Genomic DNA, 18,748 nt, shown 5'->3' with positions numbered 1-18,748 from the left:
ACCATTTATAAACCCTTTGCAAATTATTTCAAAGGGAAACTGAAGCAAATTGTGCTAAGGACAGTGAACTGATATTTTGGTATGTTTTCATTTAGACGTGTAGTCTCCATTGTCAATTCCTAGGAATTGAAAGATGACCTAGAGATTTTCAAGTAAATTTTATCTGCCTGTATAAAGAAATACAGGTCCCCAGTTTGCTGTAACAGATTAAAATGCTATAATGGTTTCATTATTTTATTTTACTATGATTGACTGATTAAGGAAAAAATATTAAGTGATTAATTTCTGACAAATCAATCTCTGCCTAACTTTCTGCTATCTTTCATTTCTCTGTTTATCCAATTAATAAGGGCAATTCAACTTTTACGGATGTCACAGCACATAAAACCCATTTTTATGCCAGTTAATTCCTCCAACAATACTGCTTAGTACCCTCTAAAATTTGTCTGAAACTGGTTTTGTTTCTAATGATAGCTCACTCCTTTGCATGCTCACTCTTTTGTTTCATTAAATATACGTGCCATAATATTTTTAATCAGTTTAATTCATCACAAGATAATATGGTTGAACTACTGTTCTGAAAACAGTTTCTCTTTAACAGGATGCACTATTTCTTGTGTAAAAGATAGTTTCATGTTACAGTATTGCTGCAGATAGAAACTTGAATAAGTAAGGTACAGAACCGTGTAGCTAGATGTGGCTCAAGGCTTTCTCAGTAGCTGAAGGCCAATGTCAGCAGTGAAGCCAACCTTCAACAGCAACTGCTGTTCAACAGCAGCAACAGCTCATCACAGCCTCCCTGCCTTGGCACATGGAAAATGAGCTGCAGGATTACTATCTTCACCATCCCTAAAGACCTGCTGGACTGGAGTCAATACCAAATTGCATAAAAATATTGAAATCACCAGCTGTTCTTTTATGTTTCTTGTTAGGATATACAGATGCCAGAGTAGAATTCTCCATCTTCCATACAACTTGACAGAGTTGCCAGTCCAATGTAAAAACATCATTATGAAACAAAGTAAGAAATACTGCAGAGATACTCCAATAGTGAATTTGTTAACCATAAACAGGTTAAATAATCTTGGCCAAAGTTATTCTAATATTTAAATAAATACCAAAAAAAACCACTGTACTTACTAATGAATCACATGACTTTCAAATTTTATGATTAGAAACATGTTTTTATGAAACAAAAATAAAATGGAATTTCTTTCTATCATGTACTTATATAAAAAAATTTATGCTGTAAAGTTTTTGTATGACTGTTAAACATTAACACAAATACAAGCAAAACTATAAACCATATTTTCCTACATTTTTATTCAAATGCAAACTTACTCTTAAGTTTTAATAGATTAAAAAGGAGTATACTTCCTTCCAATTTTATTTTTATATATACACTTTCAATTTCCTTATTAAAATGATGGAATTCTAGTTTGGATGTGAATACTGAAATTCTCTTTGCTATCAGTTGCTCTGGAAAAATGCAATTACTCCTGCAATTAGAGAAATAAAAAAATTGGGATATTTTCTAAGCACTCAATTTTCAGATCCTGAAGAATATCTGCAAGAGTGCTAAAACAGCATTTAAGAGCTTTATCAGCAGGCACCAAGCTAAAGGAAAGCAGCTTTTCAGCAGCATTTCCCAGCTAACAGTGCTTTGACAGAAAATACTTAGTAAAATATTAATCTGAAAAAACAGAGAAGCACTAATGGAGTTTCACCCATTATTGTCTTAATGATTATCTAGAGTGGCATCTAGTGGGCATGCTGTAACTGACATACTGAACGAAAAATGTATTCAAAAATTTAAACAATTTAAAAAATTGTTAGCAATTTAAGCAGTGTCTGTTAAAAAATTAGGATTTCACAGATTCTGAGGAACTACATTTTGCTGGAATGCAGTGAGAGAAAAGGTGGCAAGGAGGTAAAAATGCATTTTTCAGAGAACAACTTGGTCTGTGTATTTAGCTTGTGTATACTGGCAAAAATGTTTATTTGAATCAGAGGCCATTCAGAGATGATAACTGTAGAAAATGAGACACTGACACAAGACAGCTTCAGAAAAAGCAGAGGTTAATATTCCAGAAGGTTAGTGTCACTGTAATGGACTCTATTATTTTGGTTAACAAAACCTTTCATTATGAATGTTTTTTATGTACAACTCTATATTAAGTCGTAATGTCTCCATTATTCAACTAAGACTTCCAGCAAATATTTTCAAAGAAGCAATGTCAAGCTGTACAGAAAGACCCACAGTGTATTTCTTGGCTAAAAATTTAATTAAGCTGCTACGTAAACGCTGGGAAATAGAGGAAATGAGGAAGTGGGAGGTAAGTGCAGAGTCCTCCACTAGTAAAGTACATACAGTATCAAAATAGGAAGTGCTTCGCATTTTTGCCACCAGTAGGAAAGCACAACCTTGTAGCTCTACGGCAGTAACTAGTCATCTAAGTAAAAACTTCAAAAGCTGTACAAGCATTTTGATTAGTAACACAAATGCAGTCAGAGGCCATTTCAAATAGAGCTCAGGAATAATTCCTTTATTTTTGTTCACTGTCTTCAATCTTTCTGTAAACTAGCCTGAAAAAAACAGCTTCAGGTAGAGGACTTAGAAGACATCTCTGTAGATAAGAACTGCATTTTTAAACCACCTGGAAGAAGAGCTCTCAACTCTCCCATAAACTGAATTTCACCACTGCACTTGAAAATAGATGGCAATTTTATGTACCCAGCAGAGACACAGATGAAGCAAGTGACAGCTGAAATCCATTAAAATATCATGTTCAATAACCATCAAGAAACAAAAATACTGTCCAAAAAAAAAAAAAGGTCTATAGAGTAGTCCTAAAGCATGGTTCAAGTATTGCTATCAAGTATTTTTTAAATGCCAAAATGGCTCTTAAATTATTTTTCACAATAAAACATGAAACCCAGATTTGGCTATTTTTTTAATACCTACAGATATTTGAGAAAGATGAGTGAAAATATTTTAAAATCAAATAGTCCCTGAAAAAAGCTCTTTCCTGGACAGTTCTACAGTCCTGACACTGGTTATTCAGGAAAAAAAAAAAAAAAAAGGAAAATAAAAGTGGCAATCACATCTTTGCCAGTAACAACATTTACAAGTATTTCTGGCAGCCTCTGTATGCTGGTTCATGATTATCCAACCCCCCATTTCCATTATGAACCCCCACTACAACAAAAGAGAGAGAGGTTCTGACTCTTCAAGATGCAAATCTTTCCCAGTACTCATAGTTTACATTCAAAAGATTCTTTATCCACAAGCCAAAAAGAAACATGCATTTGTGTGGACAGGTATGAACAGATACAACATATCCAGCACAGATTTGGCACAGGTAGTTAATGTGCTATTTTCTCAAGTTCCCAAATAAACAATCAGTTCTGGAAATTTGATTTCCCATGGGAGAAAAAAAATAAATAAGAAGACTATTTGAGGATTTTAGTTGCAACTGGAAGTTTGTATTATCCCTCTGCCATATGCTCAATTGTTCTGGACTGTTGGCTGCTGATGAAAAACCAGTCAACTGAAGCGTTACATTTATTTATGATGTAGAAAGACAGAAATCCTCTGATCTCAGAATTGTTTTCCTTCAGCCTGCATGCTAAGCCATGTATGACTAACCTGTGAATAAGGAACACAGTGCTGGAAGAGAAGGAGAAGCATGCTCAGATGCAAACAGCAGGAGAGTTCTGATGAAAAAATGAAATAGGTTGTTCAGATAATTGCCTCTTTGAAGAGTAAATACACCCTGAACTGTGCAGCCTCATGCCATTTCTTATTTCTGCCCAACTCAAAAAAGAAGTGTGACTGGAACACTGTACCAATTTGTCACCTGTTAATGTGTTACACAAATGAACACTACACAAGTTCTGTCTAGGCCCATCTGTTTTTTTCATGTACTTTTGTTCAGATTCAAAATGTAAGCATGTGTGCCTGCATCTCCATACCTATATAAACACAAATGACCGAACAGTAAAAATACCTTTCCTGGGTTTCATGTAATTTTTTAAATGTATTTTTAACAAATTAGATGTTAACTGGAATATTTTTAACAAACCAAGCAACATTGATCCTTTCTGGGTGAGGGAAACTACAAACAACAAAATTTTCCATCAATCAAAAGAACAGTGCCTTTATTCAGTTACTTGAAGCACAAAAACATCGCAGAAAACCACTCTACAAGTTTGTTCAGTTTCAATTTGTAGTTGAGGCTGAGATACTAATTTTCTTAATATCCTGTTCTGATTTCATCTGATAAAATTCCAAGACAGCTCTTCAGTGTAAATTAAGTGAAGGTAACTACATAAATGCAGATACCCACTGTCTAATAAAGTAGGGCTCTTCAGGGGTATTAAGGAAGCTATGGAAAAACCTTATGGCATGACTACAAAGATGCTCCCCAAGGAAACAAAATAAAAAACCCTCCTTTCACATGTCATACAATACTTTTTTTCTAGAATCAAAGAAGAAATTACACTGGAGTGGATCCTTACATGGAAGTCATCAGGTACAACTCCTTGCTCCCAGCAGGAAAAACTTTGTCATTGTATCATTTTACTCATAGCTGCATTCATCAAGCTTTGAACATGTCTCCTCAGGATGGAGATCCTACCTCCCTAAACCAACAATTCTGCTTTCAGCCCTCGTGATACAGGAACATCAAGTCAAAAACAGTTTTACTGACAGCCACCATGTAATAGTCCATTTATGGACTATTAAGTCATGTTAATGATCCCCTGTTGGTAACATTTTGGACAGAACATTTTTAAGAGCAACTTTCTTCCTGGTGTATTTAGCTCCTTACTACTTCTATAAGAGACTCAAGTCAGATGGCCCCTTCTTCCTTTCATCTATTGTGTTCCAGAGATACAGATGTTCTAGGTTGTCTGAGACCCCCTGAATTCCTGAAAGGTATGTGCAGTGGCTATTGGAAATGTTGCTCTAGCCACCTCCAGACCTACTGGTTCTGTTCACATCTCAAGCAACAAAATTATGCCTTCTTACTTCTAGTGCCATGTAAACACCTGGGACTGGTAAATGAACCTACTATTCTGCATTTCAGAAACCTGGAAGACCTGATAGGGGATCACAGGTGCACTTTGTAAGTAACAGCTGCTGCTTTAGAAGTCTGTAAACTCAGGATAAAAAGCTGTAAGACAATGGGATGCTGAACACAGAGTAAGAGAGCATGAAGTCGCAGCAGCAGAATTCTCAACCACAGCAAGCAGCAGTCTTCACACAGCTGGATGCTACACCACTGTATGTCACACTGCAGCACAATGGAGCAGGTTTAGACAAGTTTCCGAGGAACTCCTTCAGTTCAGAATGAAGATAATTGTACCTCAAGCAAAAATCCATTTTACAATGTTTCAAAACGGACTGATCATGACTGGAATAAAAAAGATTCAATATGGTTATCACACCAGATTAGATTATGCAGAAAAGCAGAAAAAACCATACTGAAAGGAAGCGAAAGTCAGTGGACAAAACACAGGGAAATTACGGCATCTTTTTCTGTAATGTCCATTGAGCAATATGGCATTTGCCAAGCTCTCAGAAGAGACAGAAAACACCTTAATATGTGTGAAAAGAGAACAGGCAGGATGTAATGGCAGTACTAGACACATGCTTGAAGGCACAGAATCACAGAATGGTTTAGGCTGGAAAACACCTTTAGGACAATGCATCTAGAATTTCTTAAGCCAAAAAATCAATTTTCCTATTATTTTAAAATCTCAGAATTCTTAAGCAATTCCTGCCTACTTCATACATTACAATCCTTTTCCACAAGAACTGTAATCCAGGATCAAACCTGTAAATACAAGGATTATAAGCAGATGGCACTTTCAATAAAACTTTAATGAAAATTGAGTTGATAATAGGGAAGGGAAGGTGCTCCTGTTTTAAGAGAAATTCCATGGCATTACAATGTTAAAATTACCAATTTTGGCTGCAGCTAAATCAAATCCAATTTCTTAAGACACAGTACAAACTTAAAAAAGGGCTTTCAAACAAAAGGTGATTTTTAAAAGGTATAGTACTCTACTTAACAACCTCCTCTTATCAAGAAGGTTCACAATTTACCTCCAATCCAGTAAGAATTTCACATTTTACAATTTAACCAAAATGTATCATCTCTGATGAGAATAATCTAAACTGGCACTTTCCCCCAATATATTTTGTGCAATGTTCAGAACACTCATAATGACTTACATATAAAAACCATCTTTTATCAATGCATACTTCATGCTTTCAATGCCTCTGTTGGCTTTGCACCCCTTGAAAATACCTCAGGAAAGACAGCATTTATTTTTGATAGTTTATAAAGTTTCTAATTTTCACTTAGCCGATTAATTAATTAATTTAGCTGAACTGAGGAAATTATATTCTGTCTCATCTGGTTTTGCACTGAGAACCCGAGAAAAATAAAAATGTATACATAACCACCATAGAGCTATACAAACTATATGAAATCATACATACTTTAAGACTTTTAGTGTGTCAATAAATATGTAAAAGCTTCAATAAACATTGTTCTTTATTTTGCTGTTTCTAAGTACTTAACTAGATGTGCAAAGATAATGAAAACCACTTTTTTTACGGAACTTCATTTTGCAGATACACTGTTATGTCTCTAGTTCTTCCATAACTGCAAGTGGTTATGGTTCTCTTAAGAAGCTGGAACTAATTTTTCTAATTATTGCACTCAGACGCTGATATTTGCTATGTTGAAAGGAACTATCTCTAATACATATTCAAATGCAATATATACTGGAAATCTAGGAAAAAAACCCCAACTTTATTTAAGAAAAAAAGCTGATTTTAAACATAAGAAGTTCTAAACTGTGCCATGTGATAAAACAGCCAATTTCTCCAAATTGCTGGCATAATTCAGAGCCAGAGCATGACCCACAAGACATAATGTATCATAAATCCATTTAACAGAGAGATTATTCCTTCAGTTTTTATCTCACCTCTAATCCTGCTGCAGTTTTCTGAAAAACTGAAAAGGTCAAACATCTAACAATTTAATTTATAACATGTTATCCTTTTTCACATCACATCAGACTGATTGAATATTTACTTAATTTACAGTACTATTAATGTAATTAGTATATTATGTCCTCTGGTGCAAATTTTGCCCTAATTTTCAGCAATCAATCCAGACAGACTTTCTGTTTTATTAAGGGCAGAATTTAGAACAGTTAGCTATCTGTCCCTTGCATTTGTTAGAAGTATTTAATGACTGTACATCAACGGAAACTTCTGCAGGATGTGTTAAAATATACCATCCTTACCGACTCTTCCTGTTATGTATTTATGCACCAAAATCAAGTATGTAAATCCAGAAACACACTTAAAAGAGATGTCATTGAGTCTGACTATCGCCTGTTAGAGAGATCACAAGCTAAAACACAGTTGGACAGCCAGGCATGCTTATCTTCAGGACTGAACTCCCAGCTCTTCAGATATATGTCATGGGAGTGCAATTTCATGGATGTGTCATTTAGAAGTCATCCTGCATGTCTCTGAATAACATGCAGTCGGAACTCGCCTTATTTTCTATACGTGTCCCCTTACACAAGTTATATTCCTTAGAACTTTTAATTATTAACTCCTTCAAGGGCATGAAAATAGAAATGGTTCCCAGCTCCACCTCACATATATCCAGCAAAAAACATTAAAAAAGACTCCCAACTAAGTGTAACCTCATCCGATTTATAATCCAAATGTGTATCTCTTGAATAAGGTAAACAAGGAAAGAAACAGATTTACAACTGACCATCCATCAAGCACTATATTTTGAAATAAAAACCAAGAGTCTTTATTTACTAACAAGGAAGGTCATATAACCACCAACACCCCAAACAGAAAACAGTACTTTTTAAAGATTTCTATTTACTCACAAAAATGGTATTAATGAAAAACTGTATTAACTGAAAAGGATGACACAAATGATTAAACACTACACTTCTCTTTGTAAAAATGGACTACAGGAAATGAGAGCTCAGGCAATATGCGGTGGACTAATTAAAAAAATAAAGTAGGCCACCTTACAAAAATCATAGTTTAATCAGGCCATGAAAGCAACAAAAAGGAAATAGCAGAACACTAAATTGTCAAGTCAGATATTTTAATTTTAATATGAGACAGATCGAAGAATGATTAGATTCTATCCTAGTATCACATTGATGGCCCACATATTAAGAAAGTAGAGCATTCACACACACTCCCTTCACTTTGGTGCTAAAATTTCAATACTGTTCCACAATTTAAAGCTAAGTGTAAAAATCATCTCTTGGCTGGTTACCAAAATCTTCAAGTTAAATTACTGTCTTTCCTCACGAGGTTATCACACCTCAGTGAAGAACAAAAATATCTTTGCAGGTTGAATTTCTTAATTCAAGGTGTCAACAAACACATTTAAAGCCGTATTTCTGCCACATCCACATTCCAACAAACCATGTTTTGTTTTCTGTGGAATAAATAAACACATTCTTCCATTAATTCTGGGACTGCAATGTTTAAAGATACAGGGGAGAGAAAAAGAAGGGAAGAAGGCAGTGCCCTGGCATACCAACAAAATCTAGACAGACAGTTTGCTGAAAGCCAAAACTTCAGCTGCCCAGATTGGTGCTCAGGTCTAAGAGTGGATCCTTTCCACAGTCAGAGTAACACAGACCTAAGTGTGCTGGAAAGCCTTCTAGGCTATGTGTGTATGACTTGAAAACAAAAACTGGTTTGAATTAAAGTTATGAATGCATTTTAAACTAAAAGTCAAAAGGGTTCAGAAGTTTTCCTCTGTTGTTAAAAAAATATGAACATAATTAGTTTAGGAGTGAGGTATAAAAATCACCTGCAAGAAGGTTTTGACTTCCATGAAGCTTATTTTGGATAGTTAGAATAGTATTTGAAAATTATCATAACTAATTTTTCTTTATGCAACTTCCAATAAATTTTGCTTAGATTTTTGTAATTAAAACGCTTAGTATTTTGTATGCTGACTTTGTGGCTAGAGAAGAATAATGCAAACAGAAAAAGATAGTACCAGCCATTTCCAGTTTGACTTGAAACAAACCAAGTCTGACATTTCTCTTTTTTAACTACAGGTGTCTAGCTTCCAAAATTACAGGAGACGAAGCTGGTGCACACTGCATCGTAATTTTTGGAAATTCAGCTTCGAAAGACACAGATAATTATACAATTAATGTAACAATAATTTTGTTTTATGAAAGCATCACAAATGTAAAAGTTTCCAGAGTTCCAAGGCTTTAGAAAAAATTAATCCTAAAGAAAGTTCAACATACAAAACTTGATTGTCCAGGGACACCTGTTTTATTTTACATCAACTACTGTCTTAAACAGTGCAAGTTGTAGGCAGCCATGAAGAAGATATTGTCAAATATTCTCCTTTTTTCATCTAATTTTTTAAAGTATGTGCTGAAAGATTGGCACAGGACACTGCTAATGAGTAAAATTCATAACAGTTTGATGAGTAACTAAAAGAGCCCTCAGGAGAGACAAAGGACCCTCAACATAAAAAAATCATCCTTAGTCTTCATTCAAAACTGAATTCAAAACAATGGATAGTGTGCTATGAACCCTCAGCCCACCCACTTGCTTACTTTTCCTGGTTTTTTTTTTAAATAAAAATACAATATACACCTTGGGCTTTAAGTCAAAGGAATGGAATTTACTACCCTAGGGTCTGTTCCTTAGGAATCTATAAACACCGTCTTCATTTACAGCAACTATTATTGTGCGTCTGCTCATAACAGTAAATGAACAAACATTCCTCTGTATTTAAATGTATTCCTCTTCAACACAAAATAGACATTTCTTTGAATCCTTTATAGAGTGGATCAGCTTAGCCCTACTTGAAGATTGAACCCTTCCTCCCCTCTGACCCCTAAAGCACTTCTCACTCCATTGAGTGCCAGTTGTGCATGACTTCCTGTAGATGGATTTAAAAAACACCTGGGACTGGTCTGGCAAAACTTTTTCTTTTTTTTTTTAAACTCATGGGCTTTGTTGACAATTGCTTACCTCATTATCTGACTCCACAAGCACTTGATCATATTCACTAAGAGCTACTAGGAACATGATAGATGTGACATTTTCAAAGCAGTGTATCCATTTTCTTCTTTCTGATCGTTGGCCTCCTACATCCACCATTCTGCAAAATTAACAAGTATATCAATTCCATGAACACCTTAATAGATACACACCTAACCACAAACACAATAAAAGTCAAGGATTTAGTTAAAAACATAATTTGGTTTGGTTTCCTTAATGAATTTTTTTTTCCACTGATATTTAATAGAATCTGTTGTAAGCAGTCAGTTAATCATGTTCGCTTTAAGTCTGATGGATCTTCAGTATTTGAAATATTGTGAGTCCCAAAGAGCTCAAATACAGAAAATTCATCAGACTTAAAGCAAACATAATTAACTATCTGCTTACAACAGATTCTATTAAATATCAGTGGAAAAAAAAATCATGAATTATGAGACATAAAGGTCGAATGAGCAATAATTTGGCAATGTATGTCCCATGTATTCAACAACGGCATAAACAAAAAAGACCACATTTTCCCCCCCCACTTATCAGAATCAAAACCCACAACTTGTTAAAGCTGCCTCATTTTAAGCAGATAAATAGAAAACAGTCTGTATCTACTAAATCAAAACTCATGTTTGCTTCCGTGTATTCCCACTTCATCTCATGTTTCAGTGTAAACACAGGTGTTTAACTCATAATTACAATTCCATTGTTATTTTTTTAAACAACTGTACTTGCACGAAAGTAGGGTGATTTCTCTATAAAAATCAACTGCACAAATGGCAATCTTTTATTCCATAATTTACATGAATAACAAGGACATACAGTTGTATTTTCAGATCATTATGCATAGTGAGACTTTGATATATGTTATTGAAAAGATGAATTGCAGATTTCTTATCAGTAAAAATCACTCTCAAAAGTAACAAACCTAATTGTCTTTGATCCTTCTGACATTTTTAATATGAGCTCCTAAATATATGTGGACAATTAAATGAGGATAAATTGACCAAGCTCAAATTTAAGAAACAGAATAATTGCTTTTTATGCACTTTAAACCAATATCTTCACTTGGCATTGCTAATGTAAAAGGAAACAAAAGAAAACCAAGGGAGCATGTGCTAAAACCTTTTTTCCTACCTGAAAATGACGCTTTGTAAGTCGAATGGATATTCAATGATCCCTGTTGTTGGGACTCGAACTCTGAGCACATCCTGTTGGGTTGGCAGATAGGTGGAATCTGCTATGCGGTCCAAGTCATTAAGATAGCTATAAACAGGGAGAAACAACAGGAATGCTAGACAGTGACACCATCATCCCACCGAGGAAAAGAGAAAGGAAAACTTGGGAAGGAAATGGGTTGTGGGGTAGGGAGAAGTACAACAGAGAAAAAAAAAAAAAAAAAGCATTATCGGCAGAAAAGAGGGGACAAAATATAAAAATGTACTCCACCCCACTTACATAGATACAAGCTAACTGTACAAGAAAGGCGGCTTAATTATTATGGGGTTTTCTTCCCATACAACTTTGATTGGCATTCACATGTAAATTCACCAAAGTTGTCAATGACATAGGAAATTTATAGGAAATTTAGAGACATAGTATTATACAAAGTGTGAAAAATATAAAATTGCTTGGAATATGTAACATATTTCTTGATATTCAGTCTGTAGTGACTACATACACACACCTGGATAAACTAACATGAACCTTCCAAAGAACAATGGACTGCTATAGAATAGATAGCAATCTATAGCAGTCTGGTGTAACTGATTCGTAATAGATCATAGTTATAAAATGACAAGAGAATAAAGAGCACTGTTTTGAGACTAAATTAAAAATGGAAAAGCCGAACCACTGACAATTACAACACTCTCCAGATCTTGCTACCAGAAGGCAGCACAAACTAATTAGAGCAATCTCTGGCACCTGAAGTCCAGCATTCACACTGAAACTGCTGATTAGGCTGATAAGCCTGCAGTACTTAAAACACACTCCCAAATAACCCAAAATTGCTATAAAATTGCTTTTAAAGGTTGAGTAGCTACAACATAGAACTATTCTGCTTATTGGTTAATGGTGAATTTCCACCGTAAAGCACCAGTGTACTGAAGGTTTTAATTAGCTGTCATGAAAAACATCCTCCAAAGAAAGATGGCACCCATGTGTGTGCCCAGGATCTGGACATCTCATGAAGTCAGTGCACCAGGAAGCTTATGCTCTCCCTACAGCGGACATGTGGCAGAAAGACTGCTGCAGGAAAACCAAGTTCTTTGACATTTGGGTTGTTCACAGCAGAAAAATAATCTACAGTTAGCCACGGAGAAGACAAACTAATAAATTGTATGTATTGAATGTATTATAGCATTAATTTATTTAAATGGAAATATCCCAGGTCTTTGTTGTACAACTTGAAGTCTTTTATCATTGCTGTTTTAATGCTGCCATCACACAGCAAATTGTCAATAAATTCTTCCTGGACAGAAAAAAATTGTTTTGACTTGTCATTTTTCTGTTTGTTTTTTTGTTGTTGTTTGGTTAGTTGATTTTGGAGAATTTTTGTTCTGTTTTTGTTTGTTTGTTTTTGTTGGGTTTTTTGGAGTTTCTTAACATTTTAACAGACATTTCTGCTGAAAAATTATTTGTGCTGGAATTCAGACTGAAATCAACTTTTGCGCTGTTGCTCTGAAGTACAGGAACAGGTATTTTCTGCCACTGACAGTTCTGCAGACAACTACACCTCTGGTTATCACGTGAAGATTATGTAACTTCATGCTCTGCTTTCAACTTCAGGGGGATTAGACATGTTTCTGAAAATCAAACTGAAAGCTCTGCCAGCAGCAGCAACACAAAGTTGCCTTCAAGATATTGTAAAATCACTAAAAATGCTGCAAGTCTCTTTTAAAATTTATGTAACCTCTAAAATAAATTAAGAATTAAAAAAAACCCTCTATTTTCTTTAAGTAAGAACAACTGTCATTGGGATTGACATCAGAGTCTTTCCATTTAATGCACTGTTTTATATAATTGTCTGAAGACTTTTGATATATGAAAGAAATAAAATGTCTCTTTTCAGTCAGGTGTAATCTTCCTAAAACACCAATGAGAGCAAATCAAAACACATAAGCCCAAGACATTATCATAACTTGCGTATTAACTGCAAAACACTACATCTCTACATCTACAGTACACACAGACAAACCCCAAGACATTTTCTCTTTATGAAGCTCAAGAATGGATTTTTGCATTGCATTTGAAGGGCTGGGGTAACATTGACTACATAAAAAGACAATTAGAATACAATTAATATTTGAAGACATACCAGGAGCACACACATTTTTCACATAATACTATTTTAACTGCTCCTGTAACATTGAAAATTTATTTTTTGGCTTACCACAGCTTTACTGTCACAATAAAGACTTCTACTTTCAAATCTTCCTTGTACCAAAAGATTTGGATATTTAACATATTTTTTACCCTCACGAAATCTGGGGCTTAAAGAAATCCTCTGATCACCATGGAGGTGCAGCATTGCACAAATAATCTTTAAAAATCCTACAGCTTATTAAACTAGTAATTTATTTATTTTTAAATTACTTTATTAGGCAGCAATTTTAAATTAAAACATCAAAAGTGCTAGCTAATGCCAAATATCTTTTGCTTTCAACTCTCTGGGCTCCAGACCACTCTAGCTGCTCCTCTGACCATCCCCAGCTGCCAGCTCTTTCACTTGTGCAATAGTGATAACATGTTTCTGTCAAAATTATTTGAAATAGTGAAGAAACACTACTGAAATTGTTCTGATTCTGGTTTATTTGATGGCTGTGTTCTGGGATGTGGCAAGTCCATAAACTCCAGCAGGAAAGCAGGGCGGAGTTATTTCCTCCACTGGCTTATCTGCAACCAGAAGAGAACTTGTGAAGCCACACTAGGCAAAATGTGTTCGGTTTTTGAATGCAGATGGATGAGAAGTAAATGAAAATTAAGATTTTGATGGGCTTTTGTATGTATCTGCTTACTAATAAACTGATTCACTGTGGTTCTAAAGCACTTAGCTAATGCAGCCCCAATTATACTGCCTTCCTGGGCAAACAAATCCTCCATATACACAAAAATTTAAACACTCAAGAGATATGCACAGTGTTTTAGGGTAGATGCCCAACTCAAAATGAATTAACAACTACTGCAATCAGTCTTACCAATGCACCTAACTCTCCAGTGTATACTACAACTGACTAGGCATGCACTCTTGCAAACAAACCACAAGACTTGACATAGCTACAATCTTACCCAAAAGGAGAGTAGCCAGTAATTGCCCAGACCAGGGAATTTTTCAGTTTATTAGCTTTAAATTTTAAAGTAATAATAACAATATGGGTATTGGAAATACCCTGGAAGCTATCTTGAGGGCTAGTCTAACTGCGCGTAACCACCAGCATTACCACAGGGAATCTGGTTGTACAGGTAGTAGCAACAGTGCAAGACATTTAAATCTCAGCTACAGGGTACTCAAGAGTTCATTTTCACCACCTACTAAAAATCTAAGAGTTACACTGTAGCTATATGGCCTCTCATCCAAACAGTACCTACTCAGATAGGCATTAAAGAAAGAAAACGGGAAAATACAAGGTTTCTAAGTAAATTTATAATACAGACCAAGTTCCAAAAGTTAATTATATCTGTAATTTGTTTTAATAAAAATGAATTTTAGTGGCTGCTGAGGTAATTGTTCAGGGGGTTGCTATAGTGATAGGTAGAAGGCGCATTACTGAGGCAATGAGTATGTAATGAGCTGCTGGCAGTGGACCTCTCTCTTGACGTCAGGACAAGCTACCAGCATTTAGCAACACGCCTGTGATCTGCACACCGACCAGAAGCAGAGGAAGACTTTTGTTTCCCTGTCAGCACCAAGAGCAAGTAATTATTTTTAATGCAATCTTCATGCAAAGTATTTATTTTTACATCAGCTATGACAAGGTCTAAGCCTGTAGCCAGCGTCAGGGAAGCTTGCCAGGCTATGGAGCTGCTAACAGTGCCCTTGAAACAAAGCACTTGTCAAAGGTACTGTCGGTCCACATTTTCAAATAAACAGCAGGAACAGGATTATGGAAATAGACTGACTCTGTACATTCCTACTTGTATCTCTCATATAGAAATCAAGCAAGGAAGTGAGACTCCTAAGTTTAAGTAGATCAGCTATTTTAACCAGTAAAGTTCTTTAATAAATTGAGTATGACTCCAATCACCATGAACAGGTAGCTCAATACTGAGCCTTAGTTTCCTAGGGCTACATCACCTCACGAAGACAGACCACCAAAACTTACTTGAATTTACTTTCAGAAATTTAAATCTTGGAGCACCTTCAGCATGGGGCAGACACCTTCAAAGAAAACACCCTCCTTCAGCTAATGAGCTACTACTTACCAGCATCTTTGAGGTCAGATTTTTCCAAGTAATGAGATGATAAAGAAGCATTTCCTAAGGAATAAATCCATAGGATGAATTTCTGTAACATTAAACTATATTCTACATATGGCCTAATTCATCAGATGCAGGCAGTAGGGCATGGGCAGACAAAGGTAGAAAGGGTACAGCCTTCAATCCATCTCTAACATAATTTCCCTTTCTGAGGTTAAAAATTAGACTAGTCTGCTCATCAGTACTGTCTAATAACTTTTCCTAAACTCAGCAGGCAAAACCAATGTAGCAAAGTGCTGAATTAATACTCACTAGCACACTGTCAAACCCTGTGCTTAGGAGTCTGAGAGACACTTTGAGCACAGAAGTCCCTGGAGAGCAGAATGCCTCTGAAACACACTGTTGAGGAGAAAGGATGCGACTGGCACCACACCAGAAATACTACATTCTAAATATATATAAATAAATCTCTAAATAAAACCAAACATGTAGAGACAAAGTAATTATTGACACTGATAGAAAGGTCAGTATAAAACCAGTAATGATGATTTGTTATTGCCCAGCCAGCCAATACACCTTTATGGAAAGAATGAGAGTACAGGGAACAGGGAAAGGACAAACCTCCAAACAACTTCTGTTGTTTAATATAGAAGTTTGTTGTTGATTTCAGTGTAACCATAGCTATAAAAGCGAGCCTTACCAGCAACATTTCACATACAAATGCTTTCTCATTACATTCAATGACAAGACAGATTTTGTTATGATAGTAAATATAAACCTTTACACCTTTTCAATCCCGGAATTCTGAGGTTTAATGCAAATAAGTCTTCTCCTCAAGATTAAGATAGCTCATGGATATGACCTTCTCCAAATGTCCTGATTCAAACACAGACAATGGCAGTGCAAGAGAAAACAGAAACGTAACCGAAGTCTATGAGTAAGGATAATTAGGCAATGCATTTAATAAGATTTGATGTGTCTCTGTCCTTTGGAGCCTAGCTATTCTGGAGTGGGGTGGGACTATACTCCATATTATTGTTGGGGTTTGGTAAGGTTTTCAGATGGGGTTGGAGTTTTTTAGTTTGTTCTGCAAAACTTTGAGCCAGTTGATGAGGCCACTCTCCTAAAAAACCCTAGCACTAATTTTTAATGTGTGCTGAAAAACAAAGGCCTTAATTTTTTTGCATCTTTGAGAAAACATACAACTGGCTTGACTTTCAACAGCACACATACAAAATGCTAAAGCTGCTGTAGCAGGATTTTTCCTGCCTCACAGAGCTGCCAGAATAATTGACACAAGTGTCCTCTATGCTAACAGGCAGCAATCCAGTATATGGAATCAATTTTCAGTGTGCAAAACTAAATATAAAAAAGTAGTGGCTGTGTTCTCAGAACTTCTGTAGAGGTTTGTATTTCTAAGATTCTGCACCATTGATACAAAGTTGAGGTAAATTGCCAGTTTGCAGAACTATCTCAATCTTTAGTAGACACAATAAAGCTAAGATTGAAGTGAGCTAGGAAGAAATTTACACAGTGTTGTTTTTATCCATTTTTATCCATCCATTTATCCATTTTTATTCATAGCTGTCTTGCTCAACTTCCTACATCACTAAAAACCAACCTTAGCAAAGGCTAAAAAAGACAAGTCACCAAATAAACAAATGCTCACACAAATTTTTCTTTTTAGGAAATGAGGTATCAAAATATATACAGTCATTAATAACATGTTTGGTAGTGCATGAAAAAAGCATCCTGAAAGCAATACATACTGTATTCTGGTTTACACAGTCCCACTCCCCTTTCTGAATTTCCCAAGTTTTGTTGCATAACCTGCAGTTTTTTCTATGGGAAGCAGGACTTTGGTATGCATATCCCATCTTTCTTCAGACATTGCTTTTATTTTTGGGACTATATCTAAGGTATAAGATAGGATTTGCATGATTCTGCTGCTACTACTTGATCTTTGAATTTCAGACTTTCATTTTTATTTGCTGTTCTACCTTACTCTAAACCTTACTAAGGTTGTGTAAACTGAAAACACAAAAGAAGAATCTACAATTCTACAACACAAACTGTCCTCAAGTATATCTTTAGGACATTCATGTACATTTTTACAAATGAAGGTAAGCAAGAACTAACCAACAGTTTATTAAACAATAATGTACATATGCATCTTTTAAATTATGACTATATGGTTTGTTACTGCAATCTAATGACTGCTACACAGATATCCCAGATATCCCAGATAGTTGTTCAGAATTTGCTATCTGTTCAGCTGCATAGCAGGTCCCAATTTTGGACAGTTTTGCTCCTTTTGAAGGACTCATTATGCTCCAAGAGTGTCCTACACTTTTATGAAATAAAAAAATGATTGCCAAAGGCAATGCCAAGAAATGGCAAGAAATGGAGCAAATTGTGTCAGTAAAAACTTAAGATTCACATGCTGATCTTGTCCCCTGTGTACCCCAAACACAATGTATTTAACAGGTGCTAATTGCACTGAAATTTCCCTGTTTCAGAGGAGTAACACAGAAGGAAAATGATATTTTTAGCCGACAGATATAAATGAATTGTTTAGCTGAAGTTTTGAAATACTTCAAACTCAAATGGAATACTGTCAAAGAAAAATTACTAGATGACCAAAGCCTTATAATTCCTGCAACAATTTTACAAAAGGTATACTTTACTGAGCAGACATCACTAGGTTCCACCTCTTTCTTTCCTGTTAAAAATTAGTGATATATTGTAAATGACCTTAGATTCACACCCTTGAAATCTTATTACGTAGTAAAATATGGAAATCTGCCTTTCTATACTAACTGTCCAACTACCTCAGCACACAGTATAGGAAAAGCTGTGCAACTGCAGGAATCGAGGTTAAAGGTGACAGCAAATGCAGAAACAAAAGCCCAAAAGACTATACAAGATGAGAATGCCATGGCATGCATGACTAATGAAGCAGTACATTACATAATAACAAAATGTGTTATAGATATTCACTGGCATGGTTAACATACTAATGGGAAAAATACATTTAATTATCTGAGGGGTTAGAAAACATAGCCATGGAAGGGAAACTAAAGAGAGATGCTCAGCGCTTGTGTAGCAACTAGAAAGTCCTTGGTCAGAGGTACACAGTGGCCAAATACTTAATTTCATGTGGCCAGAGAAAGATTAAATTGAAAATCTGAGTTAAGCAAGGCTCTGGGACACCTTCTAGGTCTTAACACTTCCTAT

At 35.5% G+C, this 18,748-nt stretch overlaps 1 protein-coding gene across 1 annotated transcript in view; it reads right to left on the bottom strand.

Annotated features, from left to right (window-relative positions):
• LOC130264857 (guanine nucleotide-binding protein G(q) subunit alpha) overlaps positions 1–18,748 on the bottom strand; it is a 113,246-nt gene that overhangs the window by 11,499 nt on the left and 82,999 nt on the right. Inside the window, exons 4-5 of the mRNA XM_056513446.1 lie at positions 11,231–11,359; positions 10,076–10,205 (exon numbers count right to left, since the gene is read on the bottom strand). Coding sequence (XP_056369421.1) covers positions 10,076–10,205; positions 11,231–11,359 — 259 coding nt within the window. The remainder of the gene's footprint in view (positions 1–10,075; positions 10,206–11,230; positions 11,360–18,748) is intronic.

This window comes from Oenanthe melanoleuca, chromosome Z, assembly GCF_029582105.1.
Source record: "Oenanthe melanoleuca isolate GR-GAL-2019-014 chromosome Z, OMel1.0, whole genome shotgun sequence".
Lineage (NCBI taxonomy): Eukaryota > Metazoa > Chordata > Aves > Passeriformes > Muscicapidae > Oenanthe > Oenanthe melanoleuca.
The sequence above is the reverse complement of the archived record's forward strand: the minus strand, read 5'-3'. Positions and strand labels throughout refer to the sequence as shown.